At 38.3% G+C, this 14,246-nt stretch overlaps 1 protein-coding gene across 4 annotated transcripts in view; it reads right to left on the reverse strand.

Moving 5' to 3' along the window:
* The window catches only part of PDE1A (phosphodiesterase 1A), a 171,215-nt gene that overhangs the window by 105,657 nt on the left and 51,312 nt on the right, over positions 1 to 14,246 (reverse strand). Inside the window, exon 1 of one of the 4 annotated variants that reach the window (XM_060688052.2) lies at positions 7,676 to 8,322. The exons of 2 other annotated variants lie outside the window; for them this stretch is intronic. In XM_060688052.2, the coding sequence (XP_060544035.2) occupies positions 7,676 to 7,728 (53 nt within the window). In that variant the 5' untranslated portion in view covers positions 7,729 to 8,322. Of the gene's footprint in view, positions 1 to 7,675; positions 8,323 to 14,246 lie in introns of those variants that run through there. One more of the 4 variants, XM_087882075.1, reaches the window with a different exon arrangement.

The raw sequence follows: 14,246 nt of genomic DNA on the forward strand, positions 1-14,246 counted from the left end.
AAAGAATAATAGATATACAAGTGTCAATGAGCTCTGAGTGTGTGTGTGTGTGTGTGTGTGTGTGTGTGTGTGTGTGTGTGTGCACAAAGAGCAGAGCTTGTATTGTGACATCCCAATACACATTTCATAATTTTGATGGAAATTGGGCTTTTGTCCCCAAAATGCTAGTTTTAGTGAACTCTATTTCAGCTGTTGAATGGGTCTATCGCACAGTCAAAATATAATAAATCTGTGTATTCCTTTTTCTTAATTCTCAATCCAGTTAAATATGTCATCATTAGCCAAGCTCAACTACTGGCTTGAATGCCTTTTTAAAAAAAAAACAAAACACTAACATCTACTAGTTCCAATATTTAAGCCATATTGGCATATGAACAATGTTTGGGGTAATAAATGTCATCGCAAACATTCATTTCTTAAACAAGCCCAAGGGAACACCTGGTGCTTACCAAACCTTGTGCTCCATAGTTGTTAATGTTGCCATTTCAAAAACAGGTATAGGCTCTATTTTGCTTTACTATTTTGCCCATTTGCATAAAGTCCTATTCTGTTTGGAACTATTATTTTGTTCCACATGTCAGTGGAGATTGTTCTGCCATTCGTCTTCATGAAGAACAACGAAGAGTCTGGATGCAAATATTTGGGCAGCTGTTTAAATACATCTGAAGAGTTGGAAGATGCCAAAACAAATGAAGGATATTCCCTTACACGGCTCCTTTTCCTTTAAAAACTGCTGTTATCTCTGTCTTAGATCAGTCGACGGTACAGTTCAACTGGATTTTGCAATCCCTTCCACACCAAATAGCCTGCAGATGGATTCAGTTCAAATATTTATATTGTACCTTCCTTCGTTTTATTTACCAAGCCCTTAGCAGGAGATCATCACATTATTATGCTACCCACCGATTGATTATTATTCTTTCCTTCCTTTGTGGATCTTAAAAGGCCCCACCACATAGAGTCATTTTTCTGGTCACAATATCTGTTTCACAAGACAATTTACCATGTTGTCATGTAATCCTGTAACACACACAACTACAAATGCAAAGAAATGGCACTAGGGTTTCATTATTTCCTTACGGTGGGGGTGAGCACATTTTTTTGGTGATCCTGGATTTTAAAGAAAGCCAAATCTTCAATGGGGGAAAACTTGGCACACCTGGAAATAGAGTCAGCTATTTCTTTCTTTTTAAATTTAAATCTAGTTCAGGCATTCATTTGGATTTTTATGCATTTCTCTTTTGGAATTGCAGAAAACTGCTCTGGTTTTCAGTAGCAATGGTTGAGACAATTGCAGGACTTGCAAAAGGGGGTTTCATGCTACCCTAGGGTCTCAGGATGTCCGTCCCGTCCCATTCCCCCCCTCCCCAATTTAAGGAAAGGGACACAACTGACTGACGTACTGTAGCATATGTTTCTTGTGCAGAAAACCTCAGATGCCATCTCTGGCATGAGGACGACTTTCAGAAATGTCCATTCTGAAAGGTTTGCAAGCCTCTGGATGGTCTAGAGACAATACAGAGTTAGGTGGAACAATGATCTGGCTCCTGCCCACTTTTGCTTCCTGTTTTCCTTATTCGGCAAGGTCCTAAGTAAAGGTAAAGGTTCCCCTCGTACATACGTGCTAGTTGTTCCCGACTCTAGGGGGCGGTGCTCATCTCTGTTTCAAAGCCGAAGAGCCAGCACTGTCTGAAGACATCTCTGTGGTCATCTGGCTGGCATGACTAAACGCCAAAGGCGCATGGAGCGCTATTACCGTCCCACCAAAGGTAGTCCCTATTTTTCTACTTGCATTTTTTAGGTGCTTTCGAACTGCTAGGTTGGCAGAAGCTGGGACAAGTAACGGGAGCTCACCCCGTTATGCAGCGCTAGGTATTCGAACCGCTGAACTGCCAACCTTTCGATCGACAAGCTCAGAGTCTTAGCCACTGAGCAACCACGTCCCTTTTAATTGGCAGCCTTTTGGGCAAAGCAATGAAATTCGCTTTCATGCAAGGGAGAGATTGTGGCAGCCCTCCTACAAGCTCCATCTTAATATGGGAACTGACAAAATCACTTTTGGTACATTATATTATTCTGCTCTTTGAAAACAAGGTGCCAGCTTTATATTTCATGGTCCTTGGCGTATTCATTACATATGAGAGTGGCCAGAGAGTTCTTTTATTTAGATGAAAAATTATCAATATCTCCCTTAAGAAAGATATTGATAATTTTGTTTAAGCCTGCCTTCCCTTAAACAAAAGGGAGCAATGGAAAGAGAGCTCATTTTTGTTTTTGAAGGAGGGCAGATTTTTACACAGCCATCTCATTCTAAGGAGAAAATGCTGACATTAATCAAGCAAAGTGCTAGAGACAAAGTAGTGGAGATATGTGTTTGTCACCTCCAAAGTAGTAGCAATTCAACCTAAAACCAACAAACTAGAGTTTAATTCTTCTCAAATATAACCTTTTCCCAATTTCCACAGAACATAAGTGCTAATTTTCTTCCCTGCCTGTGTTTCAATATCTCAATTGCTTCCTTCCAAAATCCAACACCTATCCATACATGTCAGTCATCCCAGGAGCTATTAACCTCTAGATATCTGAAGCCACTGAGGAAGCATCTTCTAAACAATTGTCTTGAGCTCTTTGTTAAAGCACAGCAAGTCCTCTTATCAATGGACACAACATAAGAGGAATCTTTTTGTAATACCTTTATAGGAACATATTTAAAACAATGCTGCAGTGTAAGCATTTTTGCAATGAAAACCAACAAGAATTAAACAAAACTAATTTCAGCTAAATAACTGTAGTTACATGCCTTGTGTATAAGAAAAACCAATCAAGCTAAGACAAACCGGTAAGTGAAAACATATGAGCAATGGTACAATTCTTGGCTAATGTGTAATTATAAACTCTTTTTTAAACTGACCTTTCAGACAAGAAGTAAAATCCATGTAAGGACATTGTGTTTTTGCTTATATATATATAAAAAAGTATTTTTTTATAATGGTGGCTTGTTTGGGAATTGTTTGTATGCGCATGAAAATACAATCCAGAATATTGTACAAGATGCCTATCTATCTCAAAACAACTAGATTTTTAAAATTAAAATAGAATAAAATTAACAAAGTCTTTTGCATTATTTTACATGTGATGATGCCTTGAACATCAGATAAAATGCAGTTTCCCGGAATCAGCTAATCAGCAGGATTTGACAGATCATATATTTCATGGATTTTGTTCCAGTGTCTAGGATGAAGATTTCTATTTCAAGTGTTTTCCAAAATGTGGAGCAAAGTTGGGGCATAGTTGGCTCCTTATCTGAGCCTGAAAAAAAATATATTCTGGAGCAAAAGTTGCAACAATCAATTATTTTGCAGGGATGATGTAAGCAGTGATTTCTAATTAGTGTGGTTTGGTGTATGCTGTCTAGATTTTTTTTTAAAAAAGAAATTGTTGCTTTTAAAATAATAACAAAAAAGAAAAGGAAAAAGAAGAAAACAGAAATAATTGTGATAGAAATATATTGTCAGAGAAAATAAAAAACATAGAAAGACTGAATAAAATATAGATAACTTTTTTAAAAAAAAAATCACTTTCCCTTTCCTTTCCTTCTCTGACAAGATATTCTTTAAAACTGTTATTCTCAGAGCAGCCCAGGAAATTGTCAGGATTGTAATAGAAACAAATGTGATTTAGGTTGCATTAAAAGAAGCACTATCCTCAGGTTCCAGAGAATAATTGTGTTGTATTGGAAAAAGGTCTCCAGTTCTGCATGTTGTATTTTTAAAAGGATGCTATCAACTACAGCATATTAAGAAACGGTAAACTGAAACAATGAGATGCAGGGGGATTTTAATGACATAAATAATTGTTGCTTCATATGAAGGCCCAGCCTTACCATGGAGATTTCTTCACTGTGGCTCCACATGGCATTCCAGACATTTTGGGAAACTGTTTGGCAAAATATTAAGTTCTAAATGGTACAAAGGTTCAACAATGAGGTCAACAGGTAGTGGTGAAGCTCTGAGGATTTCACCTGGAGCATAAGGCTGGATTGAGTGATATTCTATGATCCCCTAACATTATCAAGGACCACAGCAAAATCAAAGAGAGTAATTTATTTATTAAATGTATATGCTGCCCATCTCACTATCGGGCAGTTTACAACATCAGTTAATTGTACAAATCAATCAAGATCTTATTTAAATCTATGCTTCTGTTTGATTTGAATTGCCAGTTTGATTTACATTTATAATTCAATTCAAATAGCTGAGTTTAGTCAACTTTAACCAATGTCTTATGTCTAAGGATATTTACCCATGTAGTATGGCTGTATTACTATTATCCTTCTCATATTTTCTACTACCTTCTCCTATTGGTATCTTATGATTATATGACCTTGTTCTATGCATGTATACTTGTTTGTATGTATATGTTGCTCTTATGTTTGTGTGTACGTTGATTATATTACCTTGTTGTTTGTATGTACACTGGAAGCTTATGCACCGAAGACAACCTTGTATGTCCAATCACACTTAGCCAATAAAACTATTCTATTCTATTCCATTCCATTCTTCATTATTGATTTGACTAATCGAATAAAATGTAAACAAATCATCTTTAAATTAAATTATCAAATTGGTTTAAAATGTAAAATTTGATTATCTATAGTTTTTATCAATAAAATAAAATAGGTCGATGAACTTCTAACATCTTTGTTCATGTTCAGGAGCATTACTACTTTCTGTTGAAATTCTTTCAAGGGAAAAATAAGTTCTTTTTCCACAATTGCTTTTTGACAACGGCAGGGTACAACCCCAGAATCACACCTCTGGGATACGAAGTGAAATGTGGCTTTATATGCCAATCCTCCCATGTACCCATCCTTCTTTGCTCTATGATTTTTTTTTAAAAAAATGAAATGAAACTCAAAACACAAGGTGAAATCAAATCAAGTTAATGGATCAACCACTAAGTGAATTCTCCTTAGAATGCTCAACAGACAAGACATTTGCAAAAATTGATATTTCTATGGTTTGGATATCAATGCAGATTTTTTTTTTTTTTTTGGTTTTTTTTTTTGCTCAATTATATTAAGGGAAATGCATGTAAATGACAGCTTTCTCCCTGGGGATAATTCTGAAATTTAGCTGAATTCCTGGGGGACGGGGGGAATGGACATTCTAGAAGTTGTCTCCTCTAAGAGCAGAAGACATTTAATTCAATCCAATAAGCAGTTACAAATCTAAAGAAAGAGATTGAAAGGAAAGTTTACTAAAATTTATAGTAATTTACTTTGATGAAAATATTTCTATGCCTAAATTATAAATTTAAGGGCATCATCAAATAAATTATATTATTTTTTTTCCTCTAAACACTACAGGTCTAAATAAATAAATAAAAGAAACCCCACCATGTGATAATCATCTTGGCAATGTTTGCACAGCCCATTGAAATTTAAACCTATGGCGTGCAAATCCACCTTGGGTTATTAATTTAGCTTTCATTACCTTGTACAATTAAATAAAATGGATTAAATCCAGTGCAGCCAAGATTAGGTAGACATTCATAAGCATATTGTGGCAATTCTCTGTATCATCATGCATTGTTGCCACAAGAATTAGAGAAAGGGAAAAGAAAATGCTATGTACAGTCTTGAGCACATTCGCCAAATGGTAGAATACTGGTACATTAGTGCTGTACAAAAGGATTCTTCATTCACTTCAAGGGAGATGGCAGCTCTCTGCCTGCAATGTCACTCTCCTGCTTGAAACAAATCGACAAAAAAAAAACAAACGAGTAAGTGGGAAAGTCTACGCCGTATTACAAGCTGTGAAGTGATCATCACTTCAACCAAACATCAGGGCCAACTTGAGAATTTTCCTATAAATCCAGTTTAAATATCAATAAATGCTCTGAATATATTTGATCTTTAAAACAGTCAGGAAAGCATTTTTGAAAACTGCTACGTTTGTATTACACGTCGTGTATCATCTAATATATTTGATGGTAACTTCTAGGTTAAATTTCATCCTATCCTGAACATTTTCTTCAACAGTGAGTCAACAAGATCCAAGATGTTCCTTGTGAGAATAGAATCGCTTTTACCTTTGGAATTTAACTTTTGGGTAGATACTCTTGTCCTTTCTAGATGCAACCCAACGTACTCTTCTAGGGACTAAGGTAGTCTGATATTTGTTGATCAAGATTTCTTAGTTGTGAACTCATTCGTTCCAGAAGAATTTTAAAGACACCAATAGAAGTAGCTGCAATTATTCTGAGATGTATTATACAGCTGTAAGATATATTATTCAACTATCACAACACAGTAGCAAGGCTGAAATGTAATTACTTTGAAAAACCATTTTGGTTCAAAAATGATCACAGGAGACTAAACTAAATGGCATGTGTGAGTATAAATATAATGGCATTTATCATCAAATAGATGATACACGTATAATACAAACATAATAGCTTTTAGAAATCTTAATTGTTTTAAAGATCAAATATATTCAGAGTATTTACTGATATTGAGACTGGATTTATAGAAAAATTCTTAAGTTAGTCCTGATGTTTAGTTGAAGCGATGATCACTTCCCAGGATATAATACAACATGAAGCTATGCTGCATAATGACACAATTTCTACACATGTCTACATAGAAGTAAATCTTATTTGGTTTCTAAGACTAGATTTTAAACTTTTTCTAATAGGAATCTAAATAATCTGGAGAGTGAGTTTGGTCTAATGATTAAGGTGCTGATCTAAGAGCAGCGAAACTTGAATTCTGGTTCTGCTTTCTGCACGAAAGCCAGCTGGGTGACCTTGGACTTGGACTCTTCCTCTGAGACCGAGGAAGAAGGCAATGGCAAATAATTGCCAGGAGTCAAGTTTGACTTGAAGGGAAGGAAAAGGAAGAGGAGGGGAGGGAGGGAAGAAGCATAAGCATGTTAAAAATCAGAGCCATGAAGTCTTTGCAAAAGAGAACTTCATCATGATTCGGACTGAAATCTTAAAATATTTGCTAGGGACTAAAATCTATTAGGATAAGTAGTATGGTCAATAGGACCATGCTATTGAGTAGTTGATTTTTTTATTGTTTTTTTTTTTAGCAAAACAGTTGCATTTAGTTTCCAAATTGAGCATTCTATTAAGGCTCCAATCAAAGCATATTTCCTAGAAGTAAGTCTGTTCAAAATTTTTGCATTTTACAAAGCCCAAGAAAATACGAATAGGTATTGCATTTCAGGCCCACCAACATATTCAGTTAAACTGAATCTGAACAAAGTAAGGCAAAGAGAATGTATCTGAGCAATTGGCCAGCTTTAAAAATAAGAAATTCATTTCCAGGGATTTTTCACAAACCTCAAAATCCCAGCTCAAAGTCCGAGATAAAGTTAATGATGTTTGGGGGAGGAAGAAGGTTGCTGCTGTTTCAGTTCCAATCTCGTATCAGAAGCCTCCAAAAGTTTACAACAACTTGCAGGAAAATGTCCATCTCAAAACTCTGCTGGCAGACACACACACACTCACACATGCTCACACAAATAAGCAGACAGAGCAAGTTTAACTTCAGATTCCTGCTCCTGTGAAAGCCTCTTGTTTGCTTTCATATTTGAAAGCCAAGAAGAGTTGTGAAAAGTTCCCTTCAAAATAACTTCGCATCCAGAGGAACGAGAACGCCACTTACCTAAAGATAGGTCTCTGAAGATGCTTTTTCCTAATTGTAACACAATCATCCATTTAAGTGTGGGGGAGGAACAGCCACTTCCTGAAAAGAGTTCCCGGGAGAACCTGGGAGCAATCGGGAAACTTGTTCTTAGCTACTGTGCTGAAGAGACCACACCAAGGTTTTTTTCTGGTGCTGGGGAAAACCTCCCTCCGTGTGACAGTCCCGTAAAATGAGGCCATAGAGACCACATAGAGTCTGAGCAGCACCAAAACATGCAGGCTGTTACACAGAGACCGAAGACAAGTTGAGCAAAGCAGAGTCTCCTGGAAGGGTTTCAGCTGCCTGAAGAAAAGGAAGAACTTTTACCAACTCTTAACCAAAGTTTAAAAGAAAAAAGAAAAAAAAAACCTGTACTAGATTATTCCAGGCATGAGAATTCTTCTAAAAAAAACACACACACACACTGGTCAAAGTCTTCAACTTGAAGGCTGCCTTGCTTTGTGAAACAAGACCAGTCCATTGGGAGGCTTCCCTTTTTCTTTCTTCCCTTTTTTTTTTAAAAAAAAAATCCTCCCCTTTCTTCAAAATAAAAGTTGTCCAGCTGTTTCAGAGCAAACCCCTGCAAGTGTTTTCTAAATGTTTCTGTGCTGTTGTAAGAACTGTATACAAATTAACAGAGACGGATGGCTCTGATCTCCATTCCTGGCTTCACTTCAAGACATTGCTGCAATTATTTTACAGTCTGGCTATTATTCACTTTGGCTGATGGGTGACTATAACTATGCACATTAAACCACCACTCATAATTTTTGGCACCCACACAACCTCAGAGCCCACAGTCGGCCGAAGCACAGCCTGATGTTTGCAACTGGTGGGATCTTAACTACACGGCAAGGAGCCATTATCCTTGAGTTAGAAACATAAAAATGGAGAGGGCTTCTTTATTGGCAAAGTCTGATGTTTCGTTTCATTCTGGCCATGTGGCAAAACATAGTTCATTTATTTATTTGTTTGTTCAGATGATTTAAACAGCCACCCTTCCTAAGCCACTCTGGGCAGCTTACAACAACAACATAACCAATGTCTATAAAGCAATTGTTAAAAAGAGGAAAATAAATAAATAAAAGAAAGCAAAAAAGAAAAAAAAAACCCTGAGCCTTAATCATCCCCTCACAGCAAATCCAGTTTCCCTCATTCCATACTATGGATCTCTGTACTACACTATCGCAGAACCTTGGTAAAAAGCCAGGTCTTGATGGCTTTCCTAAAAAATTAAAAGGCTGGGGCTCTGCTAAGACTGCTAACAATTATTTCAGAATATTCGACTTTCTAAGGCAGGGTTGACAAAGGAGTTACAGTTCTTCAAATACAGACATTCTTCAGTTGAAAAAAGCAACTTTGCAACCAATCTTTGCATTTGCAGTCTGTTATAAAGCAAAAGCACCTGAGGTAAGCTGAGAGAAGAGTGTGTGCACATAGTTTCACTTAGCAACTGCATCACTTAATGACCGAGTTGCCGGTCCCAAGCAGAGATGGGTTTCAGCAGGTTCTGACCAGTTCTGGAGAACCGGTAGCAGATATTTTGAGTAGTTCGGAGAACCGGTAGTAAAAATTCTGACTGGCCCCGCCCCCATCTATTCTCTGCCTCCCAAGTACCAGCTGATTGGGAGGAAATGGAGATTTTGCAATAATCTTCCCCTGGATTGGGGAGAGAATGGAGATTTTACAGTATCCTTCCCCTGCCACGCCCACCAAGCCACACCCACCAAGCCACACCGCGCCCACCAAGCCAGAACACAGTACCACAGAACCGGTAGTAAAAAATTTTGAAGCCCACCACTGGTCCCAAGTGTGATTGCCAATTGAGGACCTCCTATGTGGAAGAATTGTAATTCCACAATACTTCCCATCACTGGTTTCACAGTCCTATAGAAATGAAGGGGATCCATACTCTTGGGACTGGGTTTAGTAGAGGCAGCGGCTAAGCAATCTTTAGCAGCTACAGCCATATAAAGAAAATTCGCATATCATAGAGAAGAGCTTCATATACCTCTTGCCCTGATCCTGCCAGCTTACTTTTTCTGCATGTATCTCTGTAGGGGGATAAACAAGTATAAACCACCACCTTGTCATGTTGTACAACGGGTAGACTTTTTGTTCCCAGGCTCCAATCCTATGAATTGGGGGATGGGACTGCACAAAGAGGAGAAGAGGCGTTGTGCATGTTTGGTACAAATTTTTTAAAATATATTTATTTAAAACAAAATTAGCCCACATTAACTGGGGTGTCTGATGTTATTTTGGCCATGTTTCAGCCTCTCTCCCAGAGAATAACCCCAAAGGAAGAAGAAAGTCTTACATTATTTATCTTAAACATCAGTGAAACTTGATTGCAACGCAACCCAACGGGATTGGAAAGTTTTCCTTAAAAATAGCATTGTGGTCTCCCTAATGAACCTTGATATTTATGATAGGTGACCTGTTAAACGAACCCAGCAAATATATCCCTGAGATACAGTAAACAACAGCTGAAAAACCTGAACACGTAGCAAGTCACACTTTGATTGTGGAAGGGTAATTTAATACTTCCCCTATGTAGGACTCTGAAAGTTCACGACTTCTGCCATGACTCCTGTGGCAATGAGAAACAGCTTTTCTTAAAGGAGGCTGTAAGTTGCCCTGAAATCATCTTTGGGAAACATTTTAATAGCCATCCGTAGCAAACACCCACACTCCATTTCTCACGCTGCTACACTTAGTGAAGTGAGGGAAGTTGAAGGCAAAAAGAATTTAAAAAAAAAATTATGGTGTCTATACTTCAGAATAGCCTCCTACTGGAAGCTAGGTTGGCCGTCTCAGTGATGTCTTCTAGAAACTGTGAAAAGTGAACAATTCTAAAGATAGTGCACCATCTGGACAGCCTATCTGCCTCTCTATCTGCCTATCTATCTATGTATCTGCCTATCTATCTATCTATCTATCTATCTATCTATCTATCTATCTATCTATCTATCATTTTCAAACTTATATGGCCACCCATCTCACAAGAAGTCTCTTACTGTGTATATATGATGCAGTGGTTAAGGTACCTGGCTAGATGCTGGGAGACCTGGAGTTTTTGTCCCACTTTAGGCATGAAGCCAACCGGATGGCCTTGAGCTCTCTCAGCCCTAGGAAGTAGACAAGAGCAAATTATCTCTGAAATCTTACCAGAAAAACTGCAGAAGCTTGTCTGGGCAGTTGGCAGGAGTCAACATTGATTCAAAATTCTAAGTTCTAAATTCTAAGTTCTCAAATTCTAATTTGGTAGCATCAGTGGTGGAATTCAATTTTTTTAACTACCGGTTCTGTGGGCCTGGTGTGGCTTGGTGGGCGTGGCTTGGTGGGCATGCCAGGGGAAGGATACTGCAAAATCCCCATTCCCAACCCACTCCAGGGGAAGGATACTGCAAAATTCCCATTCCCTCCCCACTCCTGGGGGAAGGATATTGCAAAATCTCCATTCCCACCCCACTCTGGGGCCAGCCAGAGGTGGTATTTACCGGTTCTTTGAACTCAAAATTTCCGCTACCAGTTCTCCAGAACCTGTCGGAACCTGCTGGATTTCACCCCTGGGTAGCATCAACATTATCATAAATAATAAAAATTTGGGTATCCTGGTTCTGATGGGCTTTTGAAGAAGATAACCTTTACAACCTGAATTTAGGATGGAAAGGCTCATTTTAGAGCCATTGGTTTAGCCATTCAATTGACCTCCTGTTTAGGTTTGTCAGATCATCTGAGGAGCAGTCATGAAGAAACCTCATTCCTTCTCCTTGTTCTGAAACTTTATCCAGATCTCTCCCCATAACCTCCTCTCATTGTGGCGGTAGACAGAAGATAATCCCCAGAAGTGTAACAACTGCTTCTTATGGATTATGCCAAACAATCTCACACTCTATGGTATCTTTGCCTGGTCTTCAGCAGATAGAGCACTGAAACTATTTTACAAGAGCTGTTTCTGGCGTATATATAGTTGAGTGCCAGCAAGCTGAGAATGACTTCTAAATCAATGATACTGATTACCTTCAAAGCCTTTAATTACTACAGATTCCAATTTGTGGAGAAGCATCTCTTCCAACATCAGTCTATATTTTGTGATTGTTGTGGTCCGCCAGCAACCTGCGGAGCTGGCAGCAGAGTCGGACAGTGAGGAGGCTGGGGAGGAAGAAGGGCCAGTCCTGGAGTCTGGGGAAGGCTCGGACGAGGGCTCTGCGTCGGAGGCAGAGAAAGGGCCATCTGGGAAATATGTGCTGCCTCTGGAGCCTCCAGAGTCAGACCTCAGCAAAGCAGAAGAACAGGGGGAGCCTGTTCCCAGTGCGTGCATGCGCAGAGCTGCCAGAAGGCAAGAACAGTTAAAACAAAAGGGATGATTTGGGAGTAGGGCTTGGAGATGATTGGCCCCTCCCATAAGACTTAAAAGAGGAGCAAAGGCATGTGGGCCTTTGCAGGAAGCAACGTTGTTAATTCTGTGCGGTTTAAAGTCTGAAGCTCTGTTTGATTCTGGATTCCGGGTGGCTTTGCCAATTAGGTCTTTGGCAGCGTGACAAGGGAGATAAAGGTGGGTGATTATCAGCCTTATCCCGAAGGACTCTTTACAACTATTTGGGACTCATCTGTGAATGAACAGAATTCACAGCTGTTAAAAATAAAACAAGTTTTTGGGACTACTTGTGTGTTTTACTGACTCAGGAAGCCTAGGTCAGAACAGTAATCTTTGCTGAAGCTCTTCTCCAAATGCCTTTCTTACAAGTAATATGATATAATAGTAGGGGACCTTGTTGGTGATAACTGCCTCCCCTACTAAAGAGTTACATACCATATTTACTTTGCTACCAAGTTATAGGTAGAACTTGAGAAATGTCTTGTTATTGTTACAGCATCTTATGAAGCTTGACTGATTTCAGAGGCGAGACTCAGTTAATATTTGGAAGGAAAGCAGTACAACTATAAATTGGGAAGAAAACCAAGAATACAACATGGATATGTCCATTAGGACAGCAGTCCCTAACCTTTCTGACTCTGTGGACTGTCGCCGGCAGCAGTGGTGGGCAGAGGGGATGGTGTGTGCCCACCGCTTGCACAAATGGAGCTCCATGCACTCCTATGCTCGTCTGCTATTTGTGCGGCCCGGTTCCCAATGGGCCATGGACCAGTACTGGGCAGAAGACTGGGGGTTGGAGACCCTGCATTAGGACATTAAAAGTTGACCCTGACTCAAAGAAGACTCCATCTGTTACTTTTTTTAATGTTAATATTAGACTCCATCTTTTACTTTTTTAGTGTTAATATTATGATTTTACCATAAATGTCTACAGGTAGTCCTTGACTTATGACCACAATTGAGCCCAAAATTTAGGTTGTTAAGTAAGACATTTGTTAGGTGAGTTTTGCCCTATTTTATGACTTTTCTTGCCACAGTTGTCAGTTGTTAAGTGAATCACTGCAATAGATAAGTTAGTAACCTGGTTGTTAAGTGAATCTGGCTTCCTCGTTGACTTTGTTTGTCAGAAGGTCACAAAAGATGATCACATGACCTTGGGGCACTGCAACGGTCATAAGTATGAATCAGTTGCCAAGCATCTGAATTTTGATCACATGATCATGGGGATGCTGCAAAGGTTGTAACTGTGAAAAAAAATCATAAGTCACTATTTTCAGTGCTGTTGTAATTTTGAATGGTCACTAAACAAACTGTTCTAAGTCGAGGACTACCTATATTTTCTTGTCTTTTCTAATTTACACTGAACAAAGAGGAATACAAATCAGTGGGAAAAAATGACTATATACAGTAGTGGCCAAAATTGTGGAAATCTTTTGGGAAAAGTGTATTTTTGAGGTTTGATGGCTAAAAACACCACTTTTTTTTGAGTTTCAAGACAATCATATTCCACTGCTGGAATGGCCTGGGAATAGCTCAGACCTTAACCCAATTGAAAATCTATGGAGCTGACTAAAGAAACTTGTCAGTCAGAAGCGACCCAGCAATAAAACCCAGTCAATAGAAGCAATCATTCAATTTGGTTTCACATTATAACAGCTGCAGAACGAAAAGACTTGGTTCACTCCATGAGAAGATGTTGTAAGGCCATAATTCATGCTAAAAGTTACCCAACTAAGTATTAATTGACGTGATAATTTTTGTATATCTCATTTTTTCAATGGTGATAATTTTTGTATATTTTGTTTTTTCTACATGTTTCACTTTTCTTCTTTATACTATAACTGCTATTCTAATAGCAAATCCTTCATAAAAGTTATTGCATTACATTCTTGATTAAATTATCTTTCCATTAATATATAATTTTATGGTACTACTTAAAAAAAAAGTGGTGTTATTAGCTAGTTTTAGAAAATACACTTTTCCCAAAAGGTTTCCACAATTTTGGCCACTACTGTATAGCCACTTATCAGATATTGCAGATCATATTAATCAGTTCCTAATAGCTTTCTGTTCACCTCAAAAAAATGGCAAGTTATAACAACCTGAAATAAAATAGCCAAATATATTTCTTATACATATGCCTACAAACAAAATTTCTCAGATATA

The sequence above is a fragment of the Pantherophis guttatus genome, chromosome 1 (assembly GCF_059756535.1).
Source record: "Pantherophis guttatus breed Tessera chromosome 1, ASM5975653v1, whole genome shotgun sequence".
Lineage (NCBI taxonomy): Eukaryota > Metazoa > Chordata > Lepidosauria > Squamata > Colubridae > Pantherophis > Pantherophis guttatus.